General features: G+C 38.9%; 1 protein-coding gene across 1 annotated transcript; it reads left to right on the forward strand.

The window, feature by feature from the left end:
* The first annotated feature begins 11825 nt into the window (after nucleotides 1-11825).
* On the forward strand, nucleotides 11826-13079 carry PGK2 (phosphoglycerate kinase 2). The gene has a single exon (XM_037151261.2). It carries the CDS (start codon nucleotides 11826-11828, stop codon nucleotides 13077-13079), a length of 1254 nt encoding a protein of 417 aa, XP_037007156.1.
* Nucleotides 13080-17714: the final 4635 nt, after the last annotated feature.

Raw genomic sequence — 17714 nt, forward strand, 5'->3', positions numbered from 1 at the left:
ACATCAAGTGGATCTCTTCTCATGTACCCCAGCTGAGGATGGAACTCACCACTGGTATGTGCCCTGACTGGGAATTGAACCTGCGACCTTTTGGTCCACAGAACAACACTCCAACCAACTGAGGCATGCCTGCTGGGGCAATTTTAAAATTTTTGTTGTAGACCAATTTTTTTCTTGTATTGCATCTGTTTTTGGAGTCATATCCAATAACTAGTTGTCAAATTCAATGTAATAAAACCATTCCCCTATGTTTTCTTCTAATTATATGATAATTACTGAGTTCAACAGCATCTCTTGTAGAAAATGTGCAGTTGTTAGAAATAATGAGGGGAGAAACATAATGCACAAAATATTTGTAGGCACACACAGAGCAGTAGTTTGGGTGGTGGCCTACCTTTGTTAAACAGCAGATAATGAAAAGCCATATCGTGTAGGAGACACCAGAAACAATAAAAGCCTTCCTGTGTAAGGGGCAGTCAAAACATTTTATCTAAAGGAATCACAACAAAGTACTCTTGATCAAAAACAGGGAAAAAAAAGAAAATAAAAAGAAACCTGGATGAAATTTCTTCCATTGACTGTATAAAAGCAAACGTGTCAAGGTTTATGGTAGGAGGAGGAGTGGTCAGAGGAAGTTGGAGAAATCATATATAATGAAAATATTCTGTTGTCCAAATTTTGCTATATTTCATTATATAATTCAGACTTAACATCTATAACGTAAAGAACAGTATTATTATATCACATTTTGCAGATGAGAAAATGAAATTTTGAGACATAAGCACACTGCTAAGTAAAATCCTACAAAACAAGGGGTAGAGATGGGATTTGAATTTTAGTCGATTGGCCTCAAAATCCAGGTTGGCACCCTATACAACACCTGTTTCCCTGACCTGCGAGGAAACTTGCACCCATGCTTCGATTTCAGGTAACCAAGGTCTTGTGGTAAACTGGCACAGAAGCCCTTGGTTCTTTCCCCTGAACATCTCTGCACGTCTTACTGTTCCAGGACAAAATTGGGATCGTCCCACTTTGCAATAAACAATGATGAGATGGCACTGGGTGGAGGAGATGGGAAGGCAAATTTGTCATAATATTGGCAAAAAAAAAAAGCTTTTAAAGTGACAGAATATTGTTAGGCAAAAATAAAACAAACAAGCAAGAGAAAGTTGAAAAATAGAAAGAATGGTAACTTTGACCATCTGAAATATCAGAGATCCTGGTGGTATAAGACCTAGTGATATATAGGTATGAAATTTCAGGGTAATCATAAGATGCTGGATGAGACCACATGAGTGGGAGAGTTAGAGAAGGTTTGATGCAAGAGTTCAAGGGTATGAGACTTCAGATGGTTGGGGTCATTAAAGTACATGATAAAGGCCTTCAAATTGACTACAGAATTCAGGATGGACAAGCTGGATTTGTTTCAGGAGATGCAATTTTTGTGAAAGAGAAAATAACATGAAAGCCATTGTGGGCTGGACATTAAATATCATGAGTTTCTTTGAAGCAGAATTTTTCAGAGGAGGAAGTAAAGTGATAATCTGGAAATGGTAAGGGGATTCTTATGGATCCCCAACTTTTTGTCAAGTCCAGAGCAGCGCCACCTGCAGTATAACAGAAAAATAGCAGCATAATTGAGTGTGCTTTTGAAGAAATGATGTCCACGAGGACAGTTTCTAGAGAAGTCTTCTGCATTTCAAATGTTTACTTTCTTTCCATCCCTGACACTGTTTATATAAAATAAATGGCAATAACTATTTCTATATTTGAGCAGCATGATGTTGAATCTTGCTTATTCAGAAACTGCTGAAAATCCTGTGGTAGTTGGGGGAAGAAACAGACACCACTAAAATTATAATACACACACAGCTATTTATAACAACCAATGGTAGCCTAGAATACTTATTTATGTTTTTTCTTAATAACTGCTAGGATAAAAGGTAGGCAGATCAAAAGAACAAGACACTTTCTAGATTGAAATCTGAGTTTATATTCTCTTCATTTTACTTTGGCACTTGTTTTATAAGGATGAAAAATTCATATGAGTGAAACAAAGACATAGACTCTGAATTAAAGACATTTCAAACTTTGTACTTATAAATAATCTCTTAGAATGAATGTTGGCCCACGGAAACCTTTAGATAAGGACCAAAATACAAGTTCATTTGCAAAAGGAAGGAAGCATTTGCAAAAGTCAAGAAATGAGCCAAGGAAAGTCATTAAAAAGTGAATTATTAAGCCATCTTCCATTGTAGTTCATATTGCCCAATAGAAATGATTCAAAGTATAAATTTTTACACATACAAGGTATAAATTTGAACATCCTAGTTGGAGAATACCCATTGCACTGCCCTGCAGCTGTGCACACTGTCAGACTGACATTCAGAAGTTCTCAACACTAGAAAAAGAGAAATACAAATTAATATATTGAGAAATTATATATTACTGTGTTCACTGTAACCTAAATTAATATCACCTGTAGATCTACATACACTGTATTTAATTTGAGGCATATTATCTAAGCAAGTAAGATTAGCCCTAGCCAGGTAGCCCTTTGGAGGATCGTCCCATACACCAAAAGTTTGCAGGTTCCATTCCTGATCAAGGCACATACCTAGGTTACAAGTCTGATCCCCAGTCAGGGCACATACTGGAGGCAGCCCATTGATGTTTCTCTCTCTCTCTTTTTCTCTCTTTTTATTTCTCCCTTCTCCCCTCTCTAAAAGTCAATGAAAGTATCATTGACCAAGGATTCTTTTAAAAAGAGGAAGATTAATTAACAATTTTCTGGTAATAGGCAAAATTAGCCAGAGTCACATATAATATATTCTTCACCAAATCCCTTACTGTCCAAAAAGAGATAGCTACCTTACATAACATTGTCAAGAAAGAAATACTTCTATCAGACAGCAACATGCCAAAGGTGGTAAGATTAATTAAACAGCAACAACAGTGATGAAAATAATAGTAATGGTGTTTACTGAGTTTTTATAAAGTTCTATTTCCTTTCTTTTTTAATATATTTTATTAATTATGCCATTAGTTGTTCTATTTCCCCCTTCATTCCCCTCCACCCTGCACACCCCCTCCCCCACCATTCCCCCCTTTAGTTTATGACCACGTGTCTCAAGTTCTTTAGATTCTATATTTCCCATACTAATATTGCCCTCCCCCTATCTATTTTCTACCTACCATCTATGCTATTTATTTTCTGTACCTTCTCCCCCCTTCTCCTTCTCCCACTCCCCTGTTGCTAACCCTCCATATGATCTTCATTTCTATGGTTCTGCTCCTGATTTAGCTGTCCTCTTAATTTGCTTTTGTTCTAGGTGTGGTTGCTAATAACTGTGAGTTTGCTGTCCTTTCACTGTTCATCTTTTTTATCTTCTTTTTCTTAGATGAGTCCCTTTAACATTTCATATAATAAGGGCTCGGAGATGATGAACTCCTTGAATTTGATCTTATCTGAGAAGCACTTTATCTGTCCTTCCATTCTAAATGAAAGCTTTGCTGGATAGATCAGTCTTGGATATAGGTCTTTGGATTTCATGACTTGAAATACTTCTTTCCAGCCCCTTCTTGCCTGTAAGGTCTCTTTTGAAATCCGCTGACAGTCTGATGGGAACTCCTTTGTAGGTGACTATCCCCTTATCTCTTGCTGCTTCTAGGATTCTCTCCTTCATTTTAATCTTGGCTAATGTAATGATGATGTGCCTTGGTGTGTTCCTTCTTGGGTCCAACTTCTTTGGGACTCTCTGAGCTTCCTGGATTTCCTGGAAGTCTATTTTCTTTGCCAGATTGGGGAAATTCTCCTTTATTATTTGTTCAAATAAATTTTCCACTCATGGCTGTTCCTCTTCCCCTTCTGGTACCCCTATAATTCGGATGTTGGAACGTTTAAAGATGTCCCAGAGGTTCCTAAGCATCTCCTTATTTTTTTGAATTCTTGTTTCTTCATCCTTTTCTGTTTGGTCATTTTTTCCTTCCTTCTGGTCTGCTCCCTTGATTTGAGTCCCAGTTTCCTTTCCATTACTATTGGTTTCCTGTGCATTTCCCTTCATTTCAATTAGTTTAGCCTTCATATGTTCCTCTAATTTGTGACTAAAATCAACCAGTGCTGTGAGCATCCTGATCACCAGTGTTTTGAACTGTGCATCTGAAAGTTTGGCTATTTCTTCATTGCTTAGATTTATGGGCTCTGGGGCTCTGAGTTGTTCTTGAGACATTTTTGGTCTGTTCGTGCCCGTTAAGTATGAGGAGCGGATCCTTAGTTGTTCACCAGGGTAGGGCCACCCAGGTCACTGCTTTGTAATGCTGTATGTGGCGGTGGGGTCAGAGCAGGGAAATGGGGGTTCCCTCTCCCGCTTCCTGCCACTGGGGCCTGCGAGGTTTGTCTCACTGCTCACTCCTTTACCGGTTTATCTGCACAAGAATGTGTGACCGTGGTCAGCTCTCAGTGTGTCCGCTCACTTCTCCACACGTGGGATCCGCCCACGGCTGCTGGCGCACCTGGGTTGCGTGCCCGGGTTGATCCAGTGGATATTTCCTGCCCGACCCCGCTCTGCTGCTGGCTCTGCCCCTCTTACCAGTTTGGCTGAAGGGTTTGTTGTTGTCAGACTTCCATGTAGTTCAATTTTCTGTGGTTTGGCTGCGTTTTTGTTGCTAAAACTTTGTTGTTTTTAAACTTGGTTGTGTGAGAAGGCGAAGTGCTTCCACCTACGCCTCCAACTTGGCAGAAGTCCTATTTGCTTTCAATATACTGAAAGCTTGGTGTTCATAAGCAAACCTCTGGCATAGCAGCAGAAGAAACAGAGGCCCAGAAGAGATAAATTTCTCAAAATTGTGCAGTGAGTAAATGCCAGAACAACAATCCCAACCCAAGCAGGCTGGCTTCATTCACAGTGTCCCCTAGGACAGTGCTTCTCAAGCCTGAGTGTGGTCCAGAAGCATCCGAAAAACTGGGGGCAGCCAGGTTCCTGGGGCCCCCTCTCTGAGCTCCTGATTCAGGAGGTCTGGGGTGGAGACCAGGCCAAGCTCCTGCCAATGCTGATGCTGCCAGTCAGTATCCTCTGTAGAGCACACCTTGTTTAACAAGTCATTGAGGCACCTTATAGCTGTTTTTCTTAGGCAACAGCCCAGAGGCTAAGACATTCTTCTGAGAATAAAGATGTCCAGGTTCTAAGCCAGGCAAACAAATATTGACAAATCTACCAGAATCTTTCTGGTTCTCTTCTATTCCATAAAAGGGGAGAAAAATTTCTTTCCTATATAAACCTGGTGTGTGAACAGACTACTTTTTGTAAAAGAAAGTGCTAAAATGCAAATGGGTGAGAAACAAGGTGGTAAAATAAGTGTACCAGTAAACGTAACATTTCAGGGGAATATGAAAGCTGAATCGTTCCTTTGAAAACTGTGTGGGACATGTGTGAGAAGTAACTGATAGAATGAACAGCAATGCATTTAAGGAACAAGAATAGGACTGAAGAGGCAAACACAACTGCCAGGCAAAGATTTTTTCCTAAAACAAACAAACAAAAATGTCAGTGTGTAAAACCTGATTAAGTAGAATCATTTGTTCAAGCCAGCATTCATGGGTTTGATGCAAAACATTTAAATACTCATTTGTGGTTTTTACCAGGAATGTACTGCAAAAACAGGAGTGTTTCTTCAACATTAACAAGAGGTAATATCCTAGAAATTCTCTTCAAAGGGGCGTGAATTGCCAGCTGTATATAATGAGTGTTGCAGGTAGATAAGAACACAAGGAGATGGAGATCCCTGTGTGAAATGATTATTAGGGTATATCTCCAGATTTGTACCCACCTGTGGAAACAGGGAAAGAAGCAGGACTGGACACATGCAGAAGTTGGGTTGTAATGTAGTCACAAAGGAGGCCCCAGCTAAACCTGAGGAAGCTATCAAATTGGGATGGTTGTTCTAAGTCATTGAGATGGAAGAGGTAGCCTGGTATTTACAGTTCCTCACTACATTTATCAGTTCTTGTCTGTAGGCTGCCTCAGAGAAGGGAGTATGCTCATGGACAAGGGCCATTTTTAGAGAAGGCAGGTAGTAGAGCTGCCCAGGGAAGGACTCTGGCTGCGGAGGAATAAGTTTGCTGTGCAGAAAGGGACCTGAGTCCCATCAGGGCATCCACTGCAAACAATGGTCTGTGAGTTAGGAAGTCAAGCTTCGGTCCTAATGATTTGGGAACCTGGTCACAACAGGTGAGATTTCTTTACTAACTAGTGCAATGATGTCCTTGTGGCTGGAGATCTTATACCCTGAGGTTATGTGTTCTGTGATATCTATCCATCCATTTTGATGAAGCCATACAAGTCATGTCTTTTCTTCTTGAAATAAATTAAACCCTGCAAACCATGTTCATACTCTGTGCCAAGCTAAAAGTATAACTCAAGAGTTAAAAGTTAACTCTTTTAAGAGTTAGCAAGAGTAACTCAAGCTAATGAGTTACTTAATTAATCCCATCATTTAATAAATTTCTGAACATCAAGGGTAATTCTAGGAACCACCCAAAGATGGCAGCATATACATACTAACATCAATGTTAAATTTCTTTGGATGCCAGAGAAAACACTCAAAACCTAAACCAGTTTGTATTCCAAAATTATTCTGAAGAACAGGTAAATTATTCTCCGTGATAGCTCATCCTAAAAACAAATTTCACGTTTTGTGGCAATGTGTTGCACACAGATACAGTGGCAGGTCTTCAAGTGAATGTACACAATGAGAGGATGAAAGAGGGCCAGGGGATTATTTGGTAAAGAGTTTGGCCTTTCATTTTACTTGTGGAACAGCTGGCATCCACTTGATAACATCTGTGCCTCAGTTTCCTCACTTGCAAATGGAGATAATTATAGTGCCTCCCTCACAGAGTTTCCAGGAGGATAAAGTGAAAACGTATGCACAATTTGTAATGGATCCTGGTAGAGGTTGAGTTTGCTATTAATTTTTCATCACTTTTAATTGAGATAGCTGACACTATACTTGCTTCTAACCAAAGCTGTCATTTATTAATTATGCACATAATACAAGATTTAGCATTCACAACTGTATTGCATGGAGTATCCCATTAAATCTTTGGAACAAACTTGGGGTATAAGTAATAGGTCACACTTACAAATGCAGAAACTGAGATACAAAGAGATTAAATTATATGTCCCAGATAAAACTACTAATAAATGGGTGGGATGAACTTCTGACCTGGCCTTATAACTGCCAGCATTTCACTCAACTCTGTACTACCTCTGAAAGAGCAGCAACATCTGAATGGTTTCACCAAATTTCGATCTTTTAATATATGTTTCTTCCTCTTCCAACCAGAATATTTAAGAATCACCTCATCATTTTAATTTTTAGCCCACACCATTGAGGATACTGCTAGCCTTGGGGTATAAAAAATATAAACTAAAACTTGATGATGGAAATTTTATCATATTCTTGGTTTTTACTCTGCAGAATTTAAGGTGGTACACAAAATGCCAAAGTGTTTTTGAAGCAGTGTTAACTGGCAGAGGCCAGGGCAAAAGAGGAGGAAATCACAAGTAGATGTGTGTCTATACGATGCAACTTGGTGCTCAAGGATCTGGAAGAACATAAAAGCAAAGGTAAGTGAAGTCATCTAGTCTGTACTTGCACTGGTAACCATATAGCTGGTGAAAGTAATAATATATGGTTATATATATATGTATGTATGTATATATAAAAATGTATGACATGTATAAATCATATAAAATAATATATGAAACAATATATAAATTGTATAAAATTATATATAAGCCATATATATGAAATCATATAAATCATATATATAATATATATAATTTTAATTCAGATATTCAAATTTTCTGAATCCATATTCTGGTCAGTAACAAAAAAGAATCAAAGTTCTCAAAATTATAAATGTGTGGGGCGATTCAAGGATGAAGAATACATGGACAGCTAGAAAGCTCAAAGGTTTTCCTCTGAGTAGTATCTCAGCTGATCATAGTACCACCGCTATGGAACACCATACGGGTGAGAAATGAGGTCTCTGCAACTTTACCTTATGTCCAGAGAAACGTTAGGTGCCCAAAATGAGCCCACATTATGGCAATATGTTGACCATATAAATTAGATGTCCACTGCTAGTTTCCAGAAAAGTGATCAGTACTTCCTATACAAGTAAATATTAAAAATGTTTTTATTATAACATAATATAAAAAGTCCTAATGTAACTTACATATCTACAGATTTTTTAAGTATTTTAGCTCATTGTTATTGAAGATTAATTTTCAGCAGCCAAAGTGAATAAAATTTAAGTGCTTTAGATATTTTCCAAAACTCTTTGCACAAAAGAATTTCCCTATATTGTATAGCATATGTTATGTGTCTTTTTAAAAATTTCTCAAATTTACTAGTTATATATAAGCATATATATGATCTTCCCACTCCCCTATTTCCTGCCTTAAAAACACATAGTGGGAAAAAATGTCTATTACAGGATTTCAGAATGCATCTTTAGATGCCGAAGATTGGGTGGTGTTTTTATAAGAAACAGGGAATTAAACTTTCCCTTGTAGACATCATCAAGACATAGCATTATCAACAAAATGAAACTCTTCAGGCCAGACGATTGCAAAAGGACACCAAAAAGCATAAGGAAAATACTGAACCATTTATTTCTAGCTTGGTAATCATACAACCATCAACATTCACAAGATACTGTAAACTGCTTCCAACTGCTACTCTGTTAACCCATCCTGATCACATTCAATAGCTTGATATCTGCAAAACACATGGAAGGGAGGAAAAGATCAACAAACATCCTGTACAGCAACCTAAACTCTTTCCCTGGACTTTGAACTTCTGCTAAAGGCCACATCTCTCTGCTGCCCAGAAAATGCAAGAACTAACCCATGTTAGGGTCATATCAACACCCTACAGGCTTTAGTAGTTACTGAAAGGAACTGTACTTCCCTATCTCACTGTTGGCAACTTCAGGGTTAGATGGAGGACAGAGAATTAGCATCCATTGCTTAGGTCTCCTCCACATTATTAAATAAAACACAAAAATCCTAGTGATATCTTGTTATTTTTTGAGAATATATATACCCTTAAAGGATATGTGTACTAAGTTAGCTGATATAATTTAAGCATTCTTGTCTTTTGTAATGAATTTACATAATAACTCTCCTCAATTTCCCTAGGTGATGCTGGAAGCAGAAAGCCATACACTATGAGGTCTGTCCAGAAAACAGCCATTGTTAATATATGAGAGTGGTTTGTGCAACATGGATGTAACCTGGCAGCCAAGGAGAATGGACTGTAATGCACATGTATGAACAATGATGACTTCACTATATAGTCAGGGGGGACAGTAGACTCCATTGAGTGAACATGTGTACTATGTGGCTGTTGCATTCAAATGACTGAGTGAGTAGAGCAATGCATCAGCATCATATTTTGCTTTAAGCTTGAACATTCCCCCACAGAAACCATTTGAATGATTCAGAATGCATTTGGGGATGATGCAATAAGTATAGCTCAAAAGAAGTGTAGCACAAAAGCTTCAAAGATGGTCAAGAGTCTATTGAAAGTGATCCACATTCTGGAAGGACTGCAACAAGCAAAACACCTGAGAATGTTGAACATGTATGGGATGCAATCAACAAAGATTGGTGACTGACAACTTGAGAACTAGAAGCTGATCTGGGGATTTCAAAACTACTCTGTCTCAGATTTTGATGTAGAATCTTTGCATAAAATGTCTCCTGGCAAAATTAGTTCTGCTACCAGAGCAGAAGGAGCATTGTGCTGCAGTTGCTAATTGCTTGATTCAAACTGTTACCAATGACCCAGATTTCCTCTGGGAATCTGGGTCATTGTAGGAAGTGAATCATAAGTCTATGGCTATGATCTGGAAACAGAAGGCCCAGTTGTTTCAATGGGAGTCACCTGGTTCTCCATGCCCAAAGAAGGCAGGGCAAAGTCACAACAAGATCAAGACCATGTTAATTGTGTTTTGATTGGGAAGATGTTGTCCATCAAGAGTACCCTCCAGGCCAAATAATTAATAAAGAGTACTACCTCAGTGTTCTTCATCAGTTGAGAGATTCAATATGACGAGAGTTGCTACAGCTATAGGCAACTGGTGTCTGGCAGCTTCATCACAACAATGAACCTGCTCATACATCCCTGCAAAGTTTTTTGGCAAAACATCACCCACTGCAAAGTTTTTTTGCAAAACATCAAATCACCCACCCAGGTCACTCAGCTTCCCTAGAGCCCAGATTTGGCACCCTGCAACTTCTGGTTTTTCCAAAAACTAAAATTACCTTTAACAGAGAAAAGATCTCAGACAGTCAGCAAAATTCAGTTAAATACTACGGAGCAGCTGATGGCAATTAGGAGAACTATGTGAAGTCCCAAGGTGACTACTTTGAAGGGGACTGAGGCATCATTGTCCTGCACACAATGTTGCTTGTATCTTTATCTTCTTCAATAAATGTTGCGATTTTTCATAATACGTGGCTGGATGACTTCTGGACAGACCTGGGTACTCTCACTCTCTACCTTTCCTTTCCGTAGACCTACTGTAGACTACAACTTTTCCCCTCCCCTTCCTGTACCTTTTTTCTATGGCAGTGTCAACATGTTGTAATAGATAAAGTCACGTGGTGGTATATTTTCTAAAGGGGCTGCACCATTTTACATCCCCACCAGCAATAAAATGAGGGTCTCAATTTCTCCACATCCCTGTCAACACTTGCTTTTTTCTGTATTTTTATTGTTAGTATAGCCATTCTATTGAGTGGTACCTCAAATAATTTTTGTTGAAGTCTTTATGCTGGTTTATTCAACACAAGGAAACTGCCATATTAACTAATAGCAAAGCCAGTTTTCATTAATAAATCAATTAGCCATAAATACTTTATCCAAAATAAAAATTGCTTGTTTACTTTTAATGCAAACAGACATTTTCATCATCATGAAAGCTATTCCTCTTTTCAGCTCAATTTCTAAGTTATACAGGAAGTATATCAAACAGAAGAGAGAAAATGTGAAGAGCTTCACATAACTTTGCAGCCTGAAAGAATGTTCCCATCATCCTCAATGTTTCACAGGTACTCTCTTTGCTCTGATCTGATGGGCTTTCCCTAGAGAAGCCACCAAGCTTTCCCTCACATTAGCCTGAGAATGGAAAAAGCTTGACAATGGAAGTACCTATAGCCAAAGGCTAACACCGGCCTATGCTCTTCACAGAAATACTTACCAAGACAAGGAAAAAAATAGAAGCATACTATGTTGCCTTGAATAAGCAAGATTTCATACACCCATTATTTCAAATTCTCTTTCTTGGATTTTGTGTACGTTTTTGCAACTCCATATAATTAGTATATGAAATGCGCGAGAGTTACGCTTTTTTTTTTTAATAGTAAGCACAATTGTCCAAAAAGGATGTGGAAAATGAGGACCAGCAGGAGGTCTGGACTTCAAGACTTTCATTAACCCAGGATTTCTTTCCTTCCTCAACTGTCTGTCACCCAGGGCAGGTGCCAATATTCCAGACTCGCTCTCAGCGGTGACCGTTGAGGGCTTGAATCTGCACCAAGCAACGTATTGTAAGTCCAGATTGACAGGACCATTGACCAATCACAGTACCAGATTTCCATTTCCCCAGAGTCCCATCATAACTGCTGCTTGGGAGACTTAGTACTGAAAAGAAAGGGGCGGGCCAAGGGGAGGGCCATTACAAGCACCAACGTCCCAAGACTTCCTGCAGCAGTAAAGTGGTTCTTCAGTATTGTTTTTGTATTGTCAAGATGTCTCTTTCTAAGAAGTTAACTTTGGACAAACTGGATGTTAAAGGCAAACGAGTCATTATGAGAGTAGACTTCAACGTTCCCATGAAGAAGAACCAGATTACAAACAACCAGAGAATCAAGGCTTCAATCCCAAGCATCAAGTTCTGCCTCGATAAAGGAGCTAAATCAGTAGTTCTTATGAGTCACCTGGGTCGACCTGATGGTGTTCCCATGCCTGAGAAGTACTCCTTGGAGCCTGTTGCTGCTGAGCTCAAATCTTTGCTGGGTAAGGATGTTCTGTTCCTGAAGGACTGTGTGGGCCCAGAAATAGAAAAAGCCTGTGCAAACCCAGCTCCTGGTTCAGTTATTTTGCTGGAGAATTTACGCTTTCATGTGGAAGAAGAAGGGAAGGGCCAAGATCCTTCTGGAAATAAACTTAAAGCTGAGCCGGAAAAAACAAAAGCCTTCCGAGAATCACTCTCAAAGCTAGGGGATGTCTATGTCAATGACGCTTTTGGCACTGCTCACCGGGCCCACAGTTCCATGGTGGGAGTGAATCTGCCTCAGAAAGCATCTGGATTCTTGATGAAGAAGGAACTGGATTACTTTGCAAAAGCCTTGGAAAACCCAGAGAGACCCTTTCTGGCTATACTTGGTGGAGCCAAAGTGGCAGACAAGATCCAACTTATTAAAAATATGCTGGACAAGGTCAATCAGATGATTATCGGTGGTGGAATGGCTTATACCTTCCTTAAGGTACTCAACAACATGGAGATTGGTGCTTCCCTGTTTGATGAAGATGGAGCCAAGATTGTGAATGACATTATGGCCAAAGCCAGAAATAATGGTGTGAACATTGCCTTTCCTGTTGACTTTGTCACTGCTGACAAGTTTGATGAGAATGCTAAGGTTGGCCAAGCCACAGTAGCATCAGGCATACCTGCTGGCTGGATGGGTTTGGACTGTGGTCCTGAGACCAATAAGAAGTATGCTCAAGTAGTGGCCCAAGCCAAGCTGATTGTGTGGAACGGACCTGTAGGGGTATTTGAATGGGATGCCTTTGCTAAGGGAACCAAAGCCCTTATGGATGAAATTGTGAAAGCCACTTCTAGGGGCTGTATCACCATTATAGGAGGTGGAGACACTGCCACTTGCTGTGCCAAATGGAACACTGAAGATAAAGTCAGCCATGTAAGCACTGGAGGAGGTGCCAGCCTAGAGCTTCTGGAAGGTAAAGTCCTTCCTGGAGTGGATGCCCTCAGCAACCTGTAGTTGACAAAGCGTTCCTTCCTAATGCTCCCTGTCCACAGCCCTTAGGTCACCTCATTGCCTTCACACCTCAACTTGACTTTTGTTCAAATCTACCCCTGTATCAAGACCCAGGCAGTAACCAAGTGATGGACCATCAGCAATTCTTAACATCAACACAATGGAATTTACTTCAGTTCTGTCATGCATTTACTCACTTTGTTAAAGACCTCATTTGAACATCACCATTGTGATTCTTAGGAAGTGGGTTGCCTATTAAAGTGAGGTAAATAAGTTGAATCTCCGCTCCTTTTTATTTTAGTCCACCTTTGTTATTGTTTCACTACTCGAAACATGGAAACAAGATCAAACCCTAATTTTTGAGGAAGGGTGGGGTAGAAGTTGACAAACTATTAAACAATAAAAATGCCCAAGTAATCTGAGAAAGAAAATTACATTTAAGAACTCATGAGTACCATTAAACCTCTGCTAAGAGGAAATTTCTTACTAAATAAGGAAGGTGAGAAATCAAACATAGAGTTAAAAGAAAGATGTTAAATCCAAAGAAGGTGCATCTGCACAAATGGATGCACAAGAGACACACACACGTCCGTTAGAATGGGAGCCACAAATCAAGGCCAGGTCTCACCAAGTATCTTCTTTTTAAATCCGATATCATCTAATAAGTAGTTAATATAACTGCTAGATCTAAAAACTTGGTTTTTGAGACACATAAGAAATATATATAAAGTGTGTTTAGCCATGGGGAAAATGGAGATATAAAAACTCTTCTATATTAGAAAACAGAATAAGAAAGTACTAAGAAATGTAGAATAAGTGAAAATAGCTGCTAGAGAATAGTTTGCCCAGTTATATGGACAGAGGTGACTGAGGGCAACATTGGCATCAGATTAAAAGTAGAAATGCAGAGTAAATCTTCCCAGCTGTCATGACCCATAGGCCCAGATCAGTTCTTTATATTCATCATCCTGAAAATTGAACTTAAAATATAATCTTAACATACCTTAAACTTCAACTTATTTCTAAGGACAGTATTGATAATGTCACTGTAATCCCAGGGTAGGTATAGAAATTAAGGTATAGTGCCGCGGTCCAGCCGCAGCGGGTCAGGGGGTCCCACGGGTGAGGGCAAGGCGTTGGCGCTGGGTAACAGACGACAACACGCCTCAAAGGACAGTGAAGCTCTGTTCCGTTTATTGCAAGTACAAGCAGGGTTTTATATTTTCATTTCAGGTAGTGATTAACATTTGCAGGTGTATAGCATGATCAGTTAAGCAGAAAAAATCAATACAAAGGTAATCAGTAAAAGTACAAAAGTTCCCATAGATTTAGTTAAAGATTATTTTAACTAGGAGAGCCATTAATCAGACAATTAGAAATATCTTATTGTATATTAAAGTTTCTCAGAATTTGGTATAGGGCATAAGGATACGCTAGACTGAGTAGAGAAAATAGGAAATTTATTATAAGGCCCTTGTGATGTCTAACTTAGCCATCTATCTTTTTTTTTGCTTAAAATGTTTTTCTGTGTACTATAAATTCTGACTCCTTAGTGACTGTTTAGTTTGTAATAACTAACTAGCCTTTGTTATTACTTTGCCTGTCTAGTTGATATATATTCCTATTCAAGGTAAAGGAGGGGCTATTCCTATGTTGCAGGGGGCTTTTAAGGGTACTTCTTTTAAGTTTCTCTAGGAGTTCTTTTATAGACATGTTTTGTACTTTGATTCTCTCTAAGAAAGCAGTGAGATTATCTCTTGATTTCCTAGAGTATTCTATCTTATCTTGGGCGTTTTTCCAATGATCTGTTATTGATTAAGCTTGAATTCTCAGATTGTTCTGGTTGTTTCCTTGTGCCTATATTCCCTGACGTTCTAGTATGATATTATTATTCTGTTCATTGAGCCGGGAAAGGTCTAGGCACACTATCTGAATCACTGCCAGGGTATTCATAATGATTAAAGCAAAAAGGGTCATGATCCCCAAAGCAAGCACAATCACAATAGGTATTGCAAGGCCTTCCATGCCACGTCCACCAGGTTGGAAACTGCTTCCTTGAAGTCTTACACCCCCTCTCAGGACCTTGTCACGGAGAGAGGGATCCAACAGTGGACGCGGCAGTGGACGTGGCAGTATAGACCTAAGAACAAGTAAAAAAACAATATTGTAGTAGTTAAACAAAGATTATAGCATATTACTGTCTTTTTGTAAGTCTAGTGCACATAGATGGGCTCTTCAATGTGAGGTCATCTAGAAAACCAACTGGTGACACCAACCTGTGACTCTCAATAAGTGAGTTTCATCTCTGTGTCTGAGGTGTCTGTCTAAGCTTTTACTACTTGAAAGCCAGCAGAGCTAAAGAAAAGGCATGCATTTTTTAAAAAAATACATGACCCAAAAATTTCATAATTTTTTTACTTACCCTATGGGCTATTAGTTGTGCAATAAAGCCTGTTTTGCAAGGGAGGCTTAGGAATGTATTCTCTTTAGTTGCATACCTTGTGTGCAACTAGGAGTAAGATTCTTGGTCTCTGACAGATGGTCAGTGACATAGGAAAAAAAATGCATCATCCAGAAATATCTAATCTGGGAACCTAAAAAGGATAGTCTTTTATTTTTCTCATAACTTCAACACCTCTTTCTATACATACCCAATATAGAATGGTGGAAGAGAAATAGGAAACTTCAATAAAAATCATCACCTAAGAAACCACTGATTCATTAGAATTATAAATAAATTATGCTGGAGTTCTAAAGTTTTAAGAACTCGCTGAGCTGGTAGTAAAATAATTTCCTTGGTTAGACTCTGGCTTTGTTCTCTGGGAGAAAGTCTCTTGTTCATTGTCCTTTTTAGCCCCCAAATTTGGTCATCTGGGAAATTCCTTTTTGAAATTCTTTCTGAAGAACAATCTTTCTGAAGCCAGTGTTAGAGAGCTGTGCCAAAGTTTTTCCAGCTTTCTCCTTGCTGGTGCAGATTCAAGAAAGTGATGGTTTCTTATAGCACACAATTAAAGCCAGTCAGAGCCAGGCCTGTGATTTTTCAACTTTCTCAAGAATCAAGATTTCCAGTCTATATAATCACATGTGCAAGAACCTCACCCCTAAATTTCTTCTAGTTATAGTTCTTAATCCTCTGGTTCTTGCTTTTAACTGTATGGCTGGGCCCACTATCATCTTCTTCATTTTGAGAATGGTTAATGTGGCCCTCTGAAAAGGTAAGCAGGGAGGGGAAAGGTGTATCTATAATTTGATCTTTGCCCATGATCTCCTTATATTTTTGTCTGATAAGTCCAAAAATATGAGAAAACTGTGACAATCTTATTCTTACCATTTGTGATATTGAGACAGATTTTTCAATTCAGAAATCACTTTCCTGGTCTATTAGCCAATTCAGGAGGCAGGCAATAAGCAGATTGTCTAATATTTCCTGGCTGTGCTCATTTGAAAAAAATATTGTTCAGTTACAGTTGTTCTCATTTTCCCCCCTTATTCTCCCCTGCCCTGACCACCCATATTCAATCCTCTTCCCTCCCCACTGTCCATGTGTATGTGTCCTTTATACATGTTCCTTGTCTTGACCCTTCCCTGTCTTTTCTTCATTATCCCAAACTCCCCTCCCCCGTGGTCACTGTCAAATTGTTCTTTATTTCCATGTCTCTGGTTCTATTTTGCTCACTTGTGTTGTGTTGATTAGGTTCCACTTATAGGTGAGATCATATGGTATTTGTCTTTCAACTCCTGGTTTATATCACTTACCATAATACTCTCTAGTTCCATACATTTTTTTTAAAAAATTTATTTACAGGGTCCAGTGGAAGTAATTCTATTGATGGAAAGCACAAGATGGAAAGCAATTTGAGCATTTTACCTAAAAAGTCACATGGTGTGCTTGAGCGTGATATTATTATGTTACATAATTACATGCTTATGATTTTATAATAAGTTATTTGTTATAATAAAAAAAGGGCCATTATTTGTGCATGGCCCTGTATTTATTTTTAGAGAAGGGAAAGGGAGAGAGAAAAAGAGGTAGAGAAACGTTGGTGTGAAAGAGAAACATCAGTTGATTGCCTCTCATACACACCCCAACCAGGGACTGAACCCACAATTCAGGCATGTGCTCTGACCAGGAATCAAACTAGCAGCCTTTTGCTTTGCAGAATGATACCCAACCAACTGAGCCAACCCAATCATGGCTTTAATCTTTATTTAATTTAGTGTTAGTTTTAATATTTTACTGATGAAATACTAATATATGTAATATTGAGATTCCAGTCCCTTCTAAAATGGGTAGTATAGGACATGTACAATAAAATATCATTCTGAAATATAAAAGGGTTAGGGATTATGAAACATGTCTTATTCAAACAAGGGTTTTGAATAAGGGATTGTGAACCCAGGTATCTTCATGCCTTCTCATATGCACACACATAGAAATAGGTGAAGAGGGTTAAGAAGTACAAGCTTCCAGCTGTAAAGTAAACAAGCTCATTTTTGTTGTACATGGCTTAAAGCAGCATTCAACAACAAAACCACAGGTATTTCACCTCTTTCTAAGTACTTTCCCTGTAACTTTAGGCCCCATAGGAACACGTCATTCCCATTACAGTACCATAGGCAACAAATGCCACAGCAGGA

Source organism: Artibeus jamaicensis, unplaced genomic scaffold, assembly GCF_021234435.1.
Source record: "Artibeus jamaicensis isolate MK-2021 breed Jamaican fruit bat unplaced genomic scaffold, CSHL_Jam_final contig_484, whole genome shotgun sequence".
NCBI lineage: Eukaryota > Metazoa > Chordata > Mammalia > Chiroptera > Phyllostomidae > Artibeus > Artibeus jamaicensis.